An 18,041-nucleotide genomic window follows, 5' to 3' on the forward strand; every position below is an offset into this window, starting at 1 on the left:
AAACAGGTGAAGTACATATTTAATAGAAGTTCCTAAGCTTAAAAATGATCATCAGAATTTTGTCCATCAGTGATTAAATGAAACAATCTCGCACTTTTTGTTTATTCTTCTCATATTTGGAAGCTGTGAACACTTAGGTCTGCATCCATCCCATTTCACTGAAGAACCAAAATTGGAGACATATCATCCTCATACTTTTTATATCATCAATACTGAAAGACATTGGGGTCACTTCCCCTCTGAGCCTGGCAAAGTATTGAAGAACTCTGCAATTGCATTGCTGTCTAGTGTTTACAGAGACAGTCAAAGGCAACTCAGGTCCTAACTTACCTGCCTCACTTAGGTGTGAGAACTCCAGGCCTTACCCTACAACTACTCAACAAGGTCACTCACAGTAACAAGGAAATCAGACATTCCTGCTTTCATTCAGCGTTGTTCTAAATCACAAGTCAGCCAAGTGCACAATTGCTCATGTAACTGTCTTACAACCTTACCCTTGTACCAAAAGCCAAAGTCTGTTTCCTAATCCTGAGTAGAATAATATGTACAAGTTCTGCTACTATAAGTGGTGGAGAATGTCTTCATCCCTACTCACAAAAGCATAGCCATAATTTAGTGCTTCAACCCAAGTCTACATGTACATGCTTTCCCGGTAAACTAAAGATTCTTTCCTGAACCAGAGCCTTCTTGTCCAGAAGGCTCCTTTTTCAAGCTTAAGTGCAATTCCCTGCATTTCAGCTTGTGCCCACAGCATTGCCTCTCACTCTTTCACTGGGTGCCAATTCTACATTGACACTGCAAGGTTGATTCCCTGAGAAGAATTATTTTGCCATGTCATGCACCATCTCTACTTCTGAACAACTAAGTCTTTGTATCTGTCTCTGATATTAACATACAGGTCTCTCTGCTGGTTTATTTTATGTCTATGATTCCAAAACACATGTGAAGCCTTTTGTGTATAAACTGTTACACTACTTTCTCTTTTTCTGTTTAAAAACATGTTTGAGGAACACCTACAAATGTGATCTGATCCCGACTGGTGTTTTCTTTTTCTTCAAACAGCTAATACGAAGTGACAAATTCAAAGGAGGAACAGAAATTTGATTGAGAGACTCCTGTTGCACTGGGACTATTTAAAACTGGTTACTGAGTTGAAGCTAAACTATTTAGGGTGGTGTCAAACTACATCACATAAAATATTCACTTTTTTTCAACTGCATCTCGTTCCACGGGGAGCTGAAAATATGGCCATCATGCATGCTGACTTCATATAACAATGAAATGTTACAATTCTCTTTACTTTAACAAGTGATTTTTTGACTTTGAGAAATATTGTAAAAAGAAACAGTGATGTACAGTTTGATTCATGTTCAGGTGTCTGCCTGGTTTTAAAATTCGTACTTGCCTGCAGGTCATGCAAGCCTTTCAGAATTCAGTAAAATAAACATAACTAAGTTGTTAGGAAAACAATAGGAGTACAGTTCTTAATTTTAGCTTGAGATTAATATTAAGAAACCAAGCTCTATACCAAAACACCTATATTTAGAAGATAGAAAGGCACATAAGTTTAGTCATATAAACAACACCAATATTTCTTTTAAGTTAATGTATTTTAACAATCAAAGGCAGAAGCACTAGAGGAGTAACAAATGAAATATTAGTAGTGATGCACATATGGACAGCCAGTCTGATGAGCCTCAGTCTTTGTTATTTTCCGCATCAGTACCACTCACATTTCACAATTTTGAATATAATCATTAAAATGATTTATTATCAAGTAATCATGGGTATTTAGTGCATATGCTTTGTCTTGTTTGCTGGCAGTAGCTACCGATCCAATCATTATCAGCAGATAAATTTTAAAGTGACCAATTTTTTTTTTTTTTAATTTTTTTTTTATTTAAGGAAGTATCATGTCAAACGTATCCCTGTGTTTCATGAGCAGGAGTCATTACAGCAGCTATTAGCAAGAGTTCAAAGCAATCATTAAGTGATCCTTTAAGTTAAAAGTTACATTAAGCCGCTGAGAACATTTTTGTTTCTTATATTCCAAATTCAGCTACTGATTAAGTAAAGATAGTATAACAATGAATATAGGGAATGAATATGAACTTTATATTTAAGTCCACTCCAAAACATACAATACAGAATATAGCAGTATAAAGGGAGAAAAAGGTGACTTTTTATGTGTTACTTGCATGGCTTTTTGGTTGACTTCCAATCAGGCTGTCCCTTTCCAATCAAAGAGATGGTAAGCACAAAAATAAGCATTTGAGGGGAAAAAGGTGGTTTTCTGTGGTGGTTGCTGTACAATTCATAAGATTGCTGATGAGATTCTGTTTCTCTAGAGCCCTGGCTAATATTTGTTAAGTGCTGGTGTCCAGCAACTGCATGACTTAATGGTTTGATATAGGAGGAGTGTATTAAGTGTGGGCTTGCACAATTTTATGTCCTACATTATTCCATAGACTTCAGACTTGGCAAGGGCTTGTCAGTTATGTCTATTTGAAGAACAACATACAAATAAGGCTTTACTAATTAAAGATTTTTTACAATTTTTTTTCTTTTCAGAACTATATTTCTAGAAAGGAAAGCTGAGGGGGTTTTATGATGCTAGCTATCGTGGCTTCATTATTACAGGAAATCTGCTAATTTTAAAGACTCTATCTTCAAATGTAACTGTCAGAGTATTTTTAAGAAGAGAGGGCCAAAGAAGAAAGAAGTAATAGACGCATAGAACGATTGACGTTGGCAGGGACTTTTGGAGCTCCAAAACATTGCTCAAAGCAGGGTTAATTAGATTCAATTGTGCAGGGTTTCATTCCATTGGGTTTTGGTTATCTCCAAGGATGGAGACTCCACAAGGACAGTTTGCATTCCCTGAGCAATCCATTCCAATATTTTATCAACCCCACAGTAAAAAAAAAAAAAAGTTATTTCTTTGAGTGGAATTTCCGGTGTTTCAGTTTGTCCCGACTGCCTCTTATCCTGCCCTGTTTCCCTGAAAATAAGACAGGGTCTTATATAAAATTTTTTGCTCCAACAGATAAGCTAGTGCTTTTTCAGGGGATGCCATATTTTTCTATGAACAACAATCTACATTTATTCTTGAACTAAAAAATCAACATTTATTCAAATATAGTCATGTCATCACATTGTGAAGCATCATCATAATGCTCCAGACCCTGAATTCCATCATGAATTTCTTGTGACTCTGTTTCCTTTTGTCCTGGTTTTGTTAAAAACAAGTTTCTCTTTTAGTGAATTTGCCTGTCAGCTAAAGCCTTCATGTTAGCTGCATTTTCCTGGAGAACCCAACACATGTTTTGGTTAAACCTAGCAATAGAATGCAAACTTATTGATAAGCACGGATGGACATCTCGCGAGAGGGGCAACGAGAAACTGATGACCAAGAGACTGACCAATGGTGTATAACATTCCATTCATGTGAATGCTTCATATAAAAGTGGGAGATCACGAGGGTCTCGGCCCTTTTCCCTTTTTTCCCGTTTTTTTCCTCATGGCTGACATTAGGAGAGGACCTTGCTGGTCGTCCCTGCGAACTGAAGCCTAGTGAGAGACTGAATCCAGCTCTGGTTGGATACAGAGTCTAATCCAGGACTTTGGGTGCTGGCTCTGCAGTTGCTGAGACTTACAAGATTGGTTTTGTATATTTTGTATTATTTTCTCTATTCTTATTAGTAGCATTAGTAAAACATCTTTAACTTTTCCAACTCTCTTCTCTCTATCCTTCTTTCCCTCCCGATCGCCTGTCCTGAGTGGGAAGTGGGGAGAGGGAGGGGCAAAGGGGGAAGTGGGGGCGGGGAGAGGAGGTTAACAATACATCTGCCAGGGTTTGATTGTCACCCCGCAATCCTAACCCTCGACACCTTTAGAACCACTGGCCCCAATTTCTCATGTTTAGCAATAGCGCTTACCTTAAATGAGTACCCCTTGTCCATGTAGCCTGTTTGTAGTACATTGGCAATGAAACTATCAGTTGTCTGCTTTTCTTCATGAAGGGTCTATCTGTCCTGCTGCATTCTATTGCCAATTAATTTTACTTTTTTATATGTATAGCTGTCTGGACACTATTTAAATGTATTTTTTAAGGAACTGTAACTATGGCTTATTTTTGGAGCAGGGCTTATATTTCAAGCATCCTAAAAATCCTGAAAAATCATGCTAGGGGTTATTTTTGGGGTAGCTTTTATTTTCAGGAAATCAGTGTGTGACTGGGTACCAATTCCAAATGCTGTTACAGGTTGGGTCTCTGGGAAGAATTGGAAGAATCGTCTTGCCATCTCACCTGCAGAGCACCACTCAGAACAGTGCAATGGACAGGAAGCAGGAGGGTGATGTGTTCATTTTGCATCTTATCTGAGCATCACTGTTTTTACAACCATTATATATGAAAATAAGTCTCTGAAGGGACATCATTCTGTTCAAAATAGGAAGCTGATTACTATACAGAAATTAGCATTTGGACGTGGGGTGGCCAAAAGGTAAGTCCTTATAATGCCTGGGGATTGAAAAATATGTAAAATGGCCACCATCAGACCTTTGTCCTGCTTAAGCCCTCTTACAGACCTAATGATCAGATGCCAAAAAATGACATGGTGCTTATTCTCATCTTGAAAAACAGAAACATGTAAATTGCTTTGTTTCTGAAGTGAAATTCCCCACACTACAATGTTTTAACTGTGAAAAAATGTAGAAATTGAGGGGACATCATGAGATGACTTCACCTAAAACATCGCATTGCCTAAAGCGTATCTAAGCCATCCATGATAAGCATTTGTCTAAATTCCTCTTAAAAATCTGCAGTAGAGGGAGTTCCACAACATCTTTTGGCATATGAGTCAATGTTCCACATGAGGTTGATTTCTTCCTTCCTTTTTCCCAGTGGCTGCACAGATCCTTTCTTTTCATTAACAAATTTTAACATATATTAACATTATAATGTGTCTCTTCTTCAACAGAAGCTTTTCTGGATTAAACAAACATTCCCTAAACTCAGGGATAATACTCAGCTGAAGTTCTCCTTTTTTAAAGCAGAACCCAATCCAACCATTCAGCTATCTGCCCTGTATTAAAAAATTAGAATGTTTTAGAAGGTAGGCTAAAAACCATAGCTTGAAAAGATGACTCATTAGTTAAACCAGGTAAACTGGAAAACATAAAATCTTTAACTAGATTACTGATAGACAGGAGGGGGAAATAGACAAGCTTTCAGGCACACAAATCCTGCTATTTGAAAACATAGTTTAGCAGGAGATATGGACTTTAGCCTATAATATATGAGTTACTATGGCTCATTTTTTTTTCTTTTTCTTGACTTGTCTATTTTGACTGAAAGACAACAATTTAACAAAATTAAGCAAGAACAAATGACTAACAATTTTAAGATTATTGTCCAACATTAACATAAATTGATAAATTAGTGAAGGAAACTACATATTAAAAGCTTAATTGTTCTATGTTAAATGCAAATTAGGTTCTTCTTAATCTCCTAAACCTGTTAACAGAGGTTTTAGCTTGTGTGCTATCACACACTTTTGCTATCTTCAAGTCTGCCAAGGGAATTAGATTGACTGTGATCTGCTGTGTGCCTTAAGGCAAAACCTCAAATACTTCAAGGTTCATTAAGTAAGAAATTTAAACCACTAAAACATAGAACAGCAATATGTAGACACATTAGCTTATTTTATTTTCAGAATTAAAAGTTCTGCCAGGTAAAAAAGCATCTTAAAAAGCTCCAATCCTGCAATTAGCATCATGTGGGCAGGCTTCTGCATGAGCAGATCTCATTGCTGGCTTGAGGACTCCAGAGCTGCAAACACACACTGACTTTAACTTAGCCATTTTGTGTCGGTTTACTGAAATTAATGATGCTTTTCATGACAGTAAAGTTAAGTACGTGTCTGTGTGTATAAAGAATCAAGTTTCAGGTCTTTAATTTCAAGATGAGTGAATGAATGACTTCATATTTACTCTATAAATAAGCAAACAAAATTTTAAAATCTACTACTCTACCTTCACCATTTTTAAGAAGTATCTTCGGCTTCGATAACCTCTCCACCACTTCTGTATAAAAGTTGCCATTTTGTTCAGATGTCTAAAATGAAATATATTAAGAAAATAATGATCATTTTGAGACTTTATAATGTAACTTTATTTTTGCTAATATTAAAAAATAACATAAAGTCTATTATATCCATACTTATCCCAAACAGATGGCCACTGCAAACATATTTTATACACATCCATGTTTGCATATATACATGTGCACACACATGCACACTTGTAAACCAATATTTATATACACATGCCTTACTTTTGAAAAAATGCATTTTTAAATATGTGATAAAACCCACAGATATCTGACATTTTTAGACTACATTTTTGCTTTTATAAAATTGCACCTTGTTTAGTTGCAAGTAAATCTTTACTCTCCCCTTATTATGTATATACTTGATTATGCTACTAAAATTTCCATAATTGATGTGTTTCATGAATTTTGCAGAAAATAATGCTATCAGTACTTTGGGGAGTATTCATACCACCTAACTAAGGATATCGTATTTAGAAGCCTTGCCGTACAGCTAGAGCCACTCAGAGGGTAATTTCTAACACTAACAACTGGCTATATTGAGCCTGTGCTCTTAAGTCACACATCACATCCGTCTTTGGAAAGGGGACACTGAGAAGGATCACTCCGTACATAGTTGCAGAGAAAATCCTCTTCTACGCTTCACTGATTCAGTTCTTCTTACATGCTTATCACAATTACGTTGTTTTTCTTATGCTGGTCAGTACTAAACCCAAATGTGTGAGGTTTTGTACAGAACAGATTGTCAAAGACACATGGGTTTTCACTTTCTTCTGCAGCATGTTATTGTTACTGATGTGCTGGAAACAGAGGGGCACCCACCAATCCTCTGTAGGGGTTTTTTGACATTTATGGCATAGCTGATGTTCCTTGGAGGACCAAAATATCATGTTTATTTGCATGCTGAACACTTGTATGTGATGGCTGCATCCTCCAACAACACACTTGAACTAGGAATGGAAAACAGGTTACCAGTCCTTTTTTTAACAAATGCACGTAATGGCTCTAGTCTATCTTTTTATGAGGGAAACACTGGTCATTAAGGGATAATTCTTACTTAACCTCCTGATTCCTTAGGCTTGATACAGTATGTATGGATGATATATAATGACTTGCAATAGGTAAGAAGTCAAACTAGGTGATGTAAAAATCCCTCTCCCTCACAGCCTTATTTTTTATGCAGATACAGAAATTAAAGTATATGAGTTTGACCACTTGGGCTTACGATCATAAAAAATGGAGGAGGGCCTCTTGGGAGAAGGGACCAACTACAGTGTTTCCAAAAAATTTATATCGGTGCCAATATGGCATTTTATAGAACAAAGTAATTGTAAATGGTGTCTATATGGAGAAAATGATGTAAAGAAAGATTTTTTGAAGTTATCTGATCTAATCCAGCAGAACTTAAATTTTTACAGTAAGAGTCCAGTTACCATACACTCACTGGGCAAATTTTCTCTAACGTCCACAAAAACAGAGATAAGAAAACTCTCTGCAAACAGCATCTTTTTCTTCCCAGTCATGGCAAGATTTCTCAAACAATATTGTATATCTACTCTGAAGATGGGTCATGTCAATTTTACTTACAAGCATCATACCATTTTAATTTGTTGCATTTCTGAAAGTCAAATATTATTATTTCTTAGAGTGGCACAGCATATATTTAATTCTATCTAAAAGCAGAACAACATTTGGTGGTGGTGGTGGTGGTGGTGTGTGTTTGTTTGTTTGTTTTTCAAAATGCTCCCATTTTATTAAAATAAAGTAGAAATTTGGGGGCAAAATCAAGACTGGAATACAGATTAAAATAGACTTCACATACAATACTACCTCAGATAGGCTCGGACCCTGCATCCTCGAAACCAGCTTTGGATTTTGACAGCAGCTTTGTACTCTATTTTTCTGTCTTCATCTATAGACCTGCAAATATAAAAAGTAGTAATACTTGTCAGCATGGTAATTTAGAATCAAAGCAGAAAAATTCTTCTAAATATGTCTTACTGTTGCAGTATGTGATCTTTTTTCACCAGGTTTTTCACTTTTTATTTTTACATAGTTGAATAATAGTGCAGAACAATATAAACTACACTAGTTGTATGCTATGAAGATAACAAAATAAAGAGTATTGCAACTTGCAGATAATGTAAGGTTTGGGAGAAGGTACTTCTTATTCCCATACGATACTGAATATCCATGTCAGCATGTCATGGATTTCTTCCATTGTAGTGAAATATGTGGATAATGATATTATGATAATTATGATAATGATAATTGGGCCTGAATTATAACAAAAATCCTGTAGGTATGCATAAAATTGTATATTTACATGCACATTATATAAATTAACTGTGGTCAATATTATCATGATAAATATGAATTGAATTGATGAGAAGCATATATTAAGGGTTAAATCTATTTCAAATACATTGGTTTATGATAGATACAAAATATTTCATTGTTTATTACCTGGACAGTGATAGCACCAATAATGGTGACAGATACACACCTTGTCTGTAGATTCTTTTAATGAATACGAGCTGAGCTTACAGGGTGAAAGGTGAGGATTTAGACCTTTTAGCTAGTTTCTTATGAAGGAATTTAAAAGGAAGAAATATAAAAAAGAAGGGGTGACTGAAGGAAAGTGAGATACAACAGTAAGCTAAAAACATTATGAATTAGAAGGATGAAAGTATAGGAAAGAAACTAGATATGGAAATTTCCAAAATTTAGAAGCCCTAGAATGTCAGAATACAAAATCTTAGTGTGGCTTAAAAGGAAGTCAGGAATTGGTAACAAATGGTGTAAGTAATTTGGATAGATTCCAAAGGGATGACCATGGCAATCTCTTACATGGAGGTATAGTAGTCAATGCGACAGTTTATTGAGACTTGAAAGGACTTTTCACAATGGAAATTCAAAGACATGGATTTTGGAGATAATGTATAAATGAAACTGGCAGCATAATAGCATGTGCTGCAGCCAGGCAAGGAGGGAACAAAAGGAAACAACATAATTAGAAAATATCCTAGAATTGCATCATTGATTAACATAGATGCTAGAGCAACTAACAAAAATGGGAGAATACAGAGAAAAATGAAGAATTTGTTTTTAAGTTGCACGAGAAGAAAGGTTATCTAGAAAGAGAGACTGGTGAGGCAGCTGAAGATGCAAGACAGTTGTAGACTGAGAATCGATGACTTCGAGGAGATTTTCAAGAACTATTAGCTGTCAAAGCTTTGTATCAGATGACATAGTACAAGAAAAAGGCATGTACACAAGTGGGAAAGAAAGTTAAAAAATAATTCCAGGAGATAGCCCTTCCTGGCCTTCATTCTGTGACTGACTATTAGGAGAACAGTGTTTGTGACAAAGCTAGAAGTCATGTAGGGAAAACCATGAATCTAAAAAGAGATTAAATAAATGTGTGAGTCTGAAAGAGACTTTTCAGAGAGTGCAGGAAGAAACCATTACTACGATGAGTTTCAACACTGAGCAGTAGAACACAGCTAGGAGATCACCTCTAGCTTTTATTTACTTGTTTGTTTGTTTCAAAATGTCAATAACTGTAAAGTCTTTGAATTTAAACTTATATTGTAATGGTCATGGACTTTTTGCTATCCCGTTTTTATTAGGAACATATTTACCAAATAGTTCAATTTGTTACACCTGCTGCAAAAGAACAATTAGGTTACTATGAGTTCGTTTTCTTAACTAGTTGATCTTAGTTAGCTCTCCTAACAAAGTGTTTTGTCAACATTAATTACCTCAGTAAACACTAACAAGATTAATTTTTATCTAATAAATTAGGATTATCCTCATTATATTTCTTGAAAAATGAAACACAGATTTACTACCAGAGATCAAGAAGCATTAGCTCCATTCATTTTGTGTCATCTGGTGCAGCATGTGCTCTCAAATTACAGTAAGTGGGGACAAATTTTCATCTGACAATGCAGCAGACCTGTCCAGTATCTGGAAAATGTGGAGCACAGACTTTTTTACCTAGGACCAAAAATAAGTAGATATCAAAGCTGGCATTTATGCTAAAGAGCTTCCTTGTTCCTCTGTTGTGTGGCTTCCTACACTTTACAGGAAACCGACACCTCCAGAATACTTTCACCTAGAGGTAAATGATTTCGATTAAAAGGGTATGAGCGATTTGGACCTGGACAGGCAGCCATGATTTCAGCCTGGAAATGAAGAGCATATGGGACTGGCCATGTCAGAGGTGACAGCTCCAAAACCAGTCCTACCCACTTGGCAATAGCAACAGTCTGCTTCTGGAAGAGAACATTTTGCAGTTAGCATTCTATCTTGCCTGGCCAAGTCAGTTTAGAAGTCCTTCTAAGTTTATTGAAGGCGACCAACAACAGACTTGTTTTTCTTACAAGTATAGTTCCACAAACACCTTCAACTTGCCTTGACAGCAGAAGTAGTTTGAGGTCTAAGTGGCTCAAGCTGGTATCTGCCCTTCCTGATCAGACTGCATAGTTGTCATACTGTTTGAATTATGCTTTTAGAGTCACAGATACTTCTCAAAGACTTTACCAAATGTTAAAAAGGCATACTTCAGGTCAGTACCCGGCATACAGATGTTACAGTAAATAAAACTAGCTTCTGGAATGAATAAGTGACAAAGTTATTTAACATTTTAAATAAGAGAATGAACTAACAGATCCTGTATATTCTAAAGCTTATGCTGACAGGGCATTACTTGAGGTGCAGACTTATAGAATTTTTTCATTGTGCCATCATTAAGCAAGTCCTTCCCTAGAAAGGTGCTTTCCCTAGAAAGATGCAGTCAGTTTAGAAGGCCTCGTACCTCTGACATAAACAGAGTTCTGTATAAAGCATCACAGGAACATTATTAAGATCAGAAAAACCTTGTTAAGATCAGGCAAACCTGTCTAACCACAACCAACAGGCAAGGCACTAAAGTCATCAACCTGCTCTAATTCTAAATGGAACAGGGGTAGTTGTAAAATAGCAAATACAGGTTGAAAGATAAAGGAAGTTTTCCAATTTGGGGATTTACTTTAAGGCACTTCAATTACTATGGTCCTCCTGCAGCATTAATTGCTAGCAAGAGTACTTAGTTTTCACCAGGCTTTCTTTAAGTCGAGCTGCTCTGGAGGGTCTGTGTGTTCTAGATATTCTACAGAATTCTGCTTTTAGGTCTTAATAGACACATGAAGAAAGATTTTTTTTTCTTAAAATGTGTTTGACACACATGAAACTAAATCCTTACTGTTGTACCGCTGAAGGTATTTGCAAACAGGGCAACATACAGAAAAAGGTAAATACTTGGTAATCTATATTATTCTACACATTCTGATGCTTCAGATCAACTCAGATCCTCCAGGGAATCCAGTATTTCACTGCAGAATACTGACTTCATAGAATAATTAATTGTTTTTTTATCATGTATTTTTGTCTGAATGTCCTCAAACTATCTGTGAATGATGAGTGACCACACAGATTATACTGATTCATGTGCTCACGACATTCCAGATTTGGCAAATGTAGCTGATTTATTACATTATGTAGATAAAACACGGTTCTGAAAGGGAAATGAAAGCTGTTGTCTGACTTCCAAATACAAATGCTTAAAAAATACTTCAAAGATCACTGCAAATTTGACACTCTTTAACGCCCAAAACTGACTTGTTAAGTTTAAAAGTTAAATAAAGATCTACCAAGATGTCTAAGCAAGATATTCTAATTTATTTCAGGATTTTAGTGACAGCTGTGTTGAAGTAGTTCAAGATTTTTACCCTAAAGAACAAAGATCAGATTACAGATAACCCCTTCAGTTGTGGAGCTGGATTGTTTGAAGCCTGTCATTTAAATTCTCAGCTGAAAAATCTGAATTTTAAGAAACTGATGGACTATTCTTAAAAATGAAACAATCCCTTTTTGGAAAGCTCTGCCGAAAAAACAGTCCCCAAACATCAAACATGCTGCCCTCCAAAGGATTACCGTGTCTGGCTCAGTCTGCTCTTTCTAACCTGAAATATATGAAATACAAGTATAGTCTCCTCTAACTGATGCTCGTTGAGTGAACTGCTGTGTGTACAGCCACAAGAGTACAAGCTGAAGTTCAGGGAAATAACAGGAAAACACAACACTTTATATGCAGGCCAGACTTGAACTCTGTGTAAGTTTCAGTGATGTCTGGGAGCTTTGTTATTCATGCTAATGATGTTGTAATTAGATTCTAAACCAAATGATTCATTAATTAGTGAAGAAAAAACAAAACTGCAACTATGGCAACTATGCTTTTTTTCTGAGTATTAGGCATTACATGTACAGCAGTAGCAATAATACAGTTGAATAAAAATGTTTACAGGACAAAGCTATGCAATATTAAAATAGGTCTTAAAACACTTTGTTTCCTAAAATCTGATTTTGGAAAAGCTGGCCAATGCCACCTTAGCAGTGAGAAAACTCGGCAGCACAATCCCACTCAGGGAAGGGTAACAGGTGATGTGGTAGATCAGCCTGCCAGTCCCTACATGGGACACTTGGATCTTCGGTAGAATAAACATCTCCTTAGCCCAGCAGAGAAAGACAAAACATGTCCCAAGTACTAGAAACTCAAGCAGCACAATCTAATTTAGAAACGCAGCTCAATTTTAAACAGCGTGGATAACACACATCAACTTGCTCGGGAGCTAGGGGTTCCCCGTCAAGTCACCAAAAAACCCAAACTAAAAACTAGTGCGTTTCAACAGGTCGAACTAAACGTCCAGCGAAAGTTCTAGATTTGAGGGAGCATAACAAGGGCTCCCTGCTGGCGTGGGGTTCCCCGGGGCTCCCTGGGAGTGACCTGCAGGGATGGGCAGCGCAGCGGGAGCGCAGCCGGGAGGAGGCGGGGGGAGACGGCGGCCGGGACGGGACGGGGCCGGGTCCGCGGTAAGAGGGGCCCGGCTGCCGGGGTTCAGCGCCTCTAGGGAGTTTCCAGAGGATCTTTTTCCCTCAAAATCAGCAAGCGGCGGGGGAAGAGCGGGACACCATTTTCAATGCACAAACGGACGCCTTAAAGAAACCGCGCTGCTGCGATCGGGTGTCCTCGGATCACGCTGGAGGTATCTGGGGGAAGGGGGTGGGTGCTGTCTGGGGGTGGGGGTTTAGAGCTAAACCGTTCTCAGCGGGAGCGCCGCCATCTCATTGCCGGGGGAGATGGGGGGCTGCCCGCCCTGCCAGCGCCACCCCAGCATGAGGAGGTGCGTCCCGCCTTACCACCGGCACACCCGGTTACCTGTTCCTACGATAATACTCTTCCCGCAGTCCCGACAGCCTCGCCTGAAGCCGGGCCAGGGCGGCCATGCTCCCTCCCTCCATCCCGCCCTCCCGACGCCGCCACCATGGCAACGGGGCTGTACCACTCCACTCAGGTGCGGGGGTGGCTTTCCCCACAGCAGCCCTGCCGGCAGGGAACAGCGGGGCACCGTGGACAGAGGAAGCCTCGCGGAGTGGGACCGGAGCAGAAGAAGGGCCAAGGTGGGGGGTGCTGTAGAGGACATGGCCCCGCTGGGCAGTGGCCCAGAGAGGGAGGGCATAGAGCTGAGATGGTCGCGCCCAGTTTCCTCCCGGAGCAGCAGCTGCTTCCGGGCTCTCATCATGGGGGACTGAGTAGCAGCTCTGGCCACCCGCGTCCTCTGCTCCTGGCCTCACTCGCCAGCTCCCGGCGCTGCCGCCGGCCCTCGCCCCGTGTCCCAGCGGCCCAGTCTCTGCGAAGTGGCGCCAGCCTCCCCGGGGAGCGGCCGGGGGAGGCGCCGGGTTCATGTTCCGGGTCGCTGAGCCTACCCCGACCCGAGCTCAGGCGGCGAGAAAGAGCTGGTAAGCCCAGGCCCGGGGGCGCGGCGGGGCACGGGGCCGTTCGGCGGCGCCGCCCAGGGAACACGCACGTCTCCGCCGCCCCCTGCCCTTCTGCGGACCCGCGGGGCTGATGCTGGTTTTGGGGGGAGGGAAGCAGAGACACCGTTTCCGCGCTGTGTGTGGGACTTGGAAACGTGGGGGCAAGCGCTGCCCCCGCCCCGGCCATTCCCCCCCGCTGCCCGGCCGGCTGCCAGGCCTTTCCCGGCTTGCTCTCCCCTGCTGCTGCCGGGTACGCGGGGAGAGAGAGGTCGGTGCTTTGTGCTGCGCCCCAGACCTCCGGGGCTGGAGGGGCTGCAGGCCTGACAGATGTTGCTGGCACGTCTCAACGAGGCGCCGCGTTTATAAGCGAGCAGTGGGCTGGGGAAAGAAACTTTCTCTCGTTCCTAAAAGGGACAGCAGACAAACGATAAATCAGAACTTCCCTTACAAGCTTATTTAGTTTTTTGTGTTTGCTTTGGTTTTTCTACTTGTGGTAGACCCTCTTAAGGCCAAACCTCTGTGCAGCATGTGCTGCAGAAACTAGCAGTTGGAGTGTTTGCTGCTCTGAAGCTAAATTGTTGTAAACTGAGAATCAACAAGTGCAGCTGTAGCTAATGAGCAAGGAAAGTGTGGTCAGTTCTGCTGCAACAGAGTTCACAACTTTACATAGTTCCATATACTATGTTTTACATAATTCCATATACTAGCATAGTGACCTGAAAGGCCAGATGGCTTTTACTGTAGGCTGTGAAAAGGGGAAACTGAATAACTGAATAGAAGAAGGGGAGGATTTTGTTAATAGGCTGTGGAAGTATAAAGACTAGTAGTGGAGAGACTGGATGGAAGCAAGACATCCGGAACAAACAGCCAGGAAGCCTTTAATTTCTTTCATGAAATGTTAGGTATCAACTGTTGTGTGTAACTTCTAGTTCATTTCACTTTTATCAACGAAGTGGAGAGAAGCATGGTGGGTTTTTTTTTTATGTTTGTGTTTTTTTTCTCTTGAATGTTGATACTTGGAGGCCTTGAGGCTATGGTATGTACACCTGCCAATCGAGTTCCCAGATCTGAAATTGATTTTTTTGTTTTGTTTTTCCTGGGGAAGAAGAGGAAGAGAAGGGCTCCACACTTATTTTTCTTTTGTAGAGAAGTCCATTCCTCCTTCACTTCTTCTGACACCACCACTTTTTTTCCTGTGGGTATTTTCATGACTTCTTCACATTTTTCTAAATGAGAAGGCTTTCAAAAGAGGGTTTTATTTGCCCATATGATATATATTTGCTAATTGTTTGCCAGTATTGCTAGGAATGTGAATTTGCCTGATGTAAACTACTTCTGTTGATGTGATTCAAGACACTGCAGAGAATGAAGTATACTCTACTGACAGAAGTAATTTTAATTCAGTACTAATGCTGCATACAGTAGAAACATTGCTGAAGACATTTCAAACTTTTATCTGTACTCTGAGAATGTTATTATATACTTAATTTGTCATTTGTCTTCAAATTTTACGATTTTGTGTCTACATAAAGTAACTTAGTTCCAGAGGTTTTAACAATAGTGTTCAGCAACCCAAGGTATGGGAATTTGGCATATTCTTCTGTAGTTGTCATCTGACAGTAATGATTTTGCTTGTGCAAATATACTTCCCAAAGGAACTCAGTACAGAGAGGATTACCAAAATCTTATCTGTTAGTTTAACAGTTCTGAAGGAAGAACTGTTAAAAATCTGACTGTTCCTCAGAGCTGCTCTCTTTCCTTATGTATAAGTTATTTCAGAAGCTGTCTGTTAAAGGAAACTCATTCAAGTGAGATACAGGAAAATATTTTTTTCGATGTTTAATATTTGATGTAGAAAATTATGAACTTGTGTTTCTAAAAACATTAAGACCCTAAAGAGTGAGTAGATTCAGAACAGCTGCAGAGCGTGTTCACTTTGGGTGGTAAAGCTCCTCTGAAGCTGAATGTTTTTCATGTATATAGGGAATATGTGGGACAATTTAGGAATTGTTTGCATTTTAGGTATTTACTGGGCACTCTGTTTCTTTCAATAATGACATTGGTGCTATAGCATATTACCATCATTTGAGAGTTCATGTGAATCTCCATCTTGTCAATTAATGAAGTCATACTTCTGAAAAGGGCAGGCATATCAGTTAATGGCAGCAATGGGATCGTAAGAATTGCTACCTCTCATGAGAAGTTGCTCCAAATCTTATTTCTGGCTGACCAATTCGTTTGTGTTAGAGCATTATTAAATGCAGTTCATGTCAGCTTATGGATTCAAAAAAAGAGAAGCCTCATGGTTTTGAGGATACAAAAAGGGGAAAGCAAAACAGAGCAATACAACTTAGTTAAAAGTATTATTAATAAATAACTAGCAAGATATGATGGTAGATGAAGAAGTAACTGATAAATCCGTGTTACATAGAAGTTATAGTATATATCAGAAATAGAAGTTGTGCCTTGATTATTCAAACTCACCTGTCATCAAATGACCCATCACCAGGGGACACAAAACATCTAGCTCCACATCCACACCTTTAGGCACTGTCTGCTGCACAACCAAAATGCATTCTACCTTGTACCAACCATTGCTGGGGAGCACAACGGCTCACTATAGAGCTACAGAAAATCCTTCCACTCTGAGGCGAATCCTGCCCGGTGCTTCCTGTAAAGACTAAAAGCCAACACACTGGCAACACATTCAGAGTAAATTGGATTTGAGGACCAAAAAAAACTTAATACAAATCTAATTTTTGTACTATAAAATTTTTAAATGTGACAGTGTTAGAACAAACTTCCAGAAATTAAATGTGAGAAATCAATTATTTTGACTTTGATATAAGATAGTGTGAACACTTACAAGAATTGAGGACTCTTGAGACTACTTGAGAGACAGCTATATCTGAAAAGGGAAAAACAAACCCATAATCCCAGGCTATTTCTCATCTTCAAGGTGTGCCAACTCTCCTTTTTAATAGTCAGTTATGTGTGTATATAAATCAGTTTCACAAAACAATAAACATATAGGAGGAGTTTAAAAAAATGAAGATTAGTTAAAGAAATAACTACTACACTTGCTGGAAACTTCTATGAACTCTTTCTATATCAAATATACAGTGCTAATACATTTAACTGTATGCAATTACTAGCAACGTTTTATTCCTCTAATCACACACTTTTTTCAAATCCATAAATTCTTTAGGCAAGGCAGTGAGATTTATTATCTGCTGCTCCCTCTGAAGTACTTATACCTGTTCAATCCAAATTTCAGTCACATTCGTCAGTAAAGCAGAGATCTCAAAACTAATGTTTCCAAGGCTTTGTGATTCTGAGGTAGAGAAATGGGATTTGAATTAGCACCTGTCTGAAAATAAAAGTACACTGTGAATACAGCTGTTATGAGACATCAGAGAATCCGTATGGGAAAAGATTATAGAAAGTCAGCTTCTGTAATCCTCATCTTCAAGGAGATACTTGATTTTTCTTGTCCTCTTAGCTTGTGATCAAGTTGGGTTGTGAAAATAACAAAAATAATTGTCTTTTCAGAATAGATAAGGCACAGATGCAGCATAACTTTAGCTGCAAGAAACCCAATGTCTATTTAACAGGAAAAGGTACAGAGTAGAAAGTAAATGTAAATGCAGCTATTGGTTTAGTAAGGGATATTACCTCTCTTTATGAGTTGTGCAACTAAATTATCTTTCCCATCAGTGTGTGTGGGGTTTTTTTTAATATTTAGTGAGCAGCTGGAGTTCTACATTATTATATGCTTTTGGTTGGAAGTGAACAAATATGATACTTGATTTTCACTGAAAAAGCAAGTGCCCGTTATTTCAATTAGGAGTTTCAATACAAACATGAATGCTGAACGCAAGCTGAGTGAGCTGTTTTGTAGTAGGTGAAAGCAGTTATACTGTTTCCTGCAACAGTACTTCTATGCTCTGTTCTGGTAAGGGTTAGAGAGGAAATGGGTCAGCCTTTGGTGAACTACATTAAAATTGCTTCAGATAAATGTAAAGGTCAGTGTAGACAAACTAGATTTTCTTGTAGTAAAACAGAATCT

General features: G+C 38.9%; 2 protein-coding genes across 3 annotated transcripts in view; one reads left to right on the forward strand and one right to left on the reverse strand.

The window, feature by feature from the left end:
* Nucleotides 1-13,457, reverse strand: part of SPATA17 (spermatogenesis associated 17) — a 93,707-nt gene extending 80,250 nt beyond the window's left edge. For both annotated transcript variants that reach the window (XM_071805974.1, XM_065835014.2), the window contains exons 1-3: nt 13,374-13,457; nt 7,943-8,032; nt 6,037-6,118 (exon numbers count right to left, since the gene is read on the reverse strand). In XM_071805974.1, coding sequence (XP_071662075.1) covers nt 6,037-6,118; nt 7,943-8,032; nt 13,374-13,456 — 255 coding nt within the window. In that variant the 5' untranslated portion in view covers nt 13,457. The remainder of the gene's footprint in view (nt 1-6,036; nt 6,119-7,942; nt 8,033-13,373) is intronic.
* A 244-nt stretch (nt 13,458-13,701) lies between these two features.
* Nucleotides 13,702-18,041, forward strand: part of GPATCH2 (G-patch domain containing 2) — a 122,178-nt gene continuing 117,838 nt past the window's right edge. Inside the window, exon 1 of the mRNA XM_065835013.2 lies at nt 13,702-13,954. Within this exon, the coding sequence (XP_065691085.1) occupies nt 13,899-13,954 (56 nt within the window). The 5' untranslated portion in view covers nt 13,702-13,898. The remainder of the gene's footprint in view (nt 13,955-18,041) is intronic.

Source organism: Patagioenas fasciata, chromosome 3 (assembly GCF_037038585.1).
Source record: "Patagioenas fasciata isolate bPatFas1 chromosome 3, bPatFas1.hap1, whole genome shotgun sequence".
In the NCBI taxonomy this organism is placed as follows: domain Eukaryota; kingdom Metazoa; phylum Chordata; class Aves; order Columbiformes; family Columbidae; genus Patagioenas; species Patagioenas fasciata.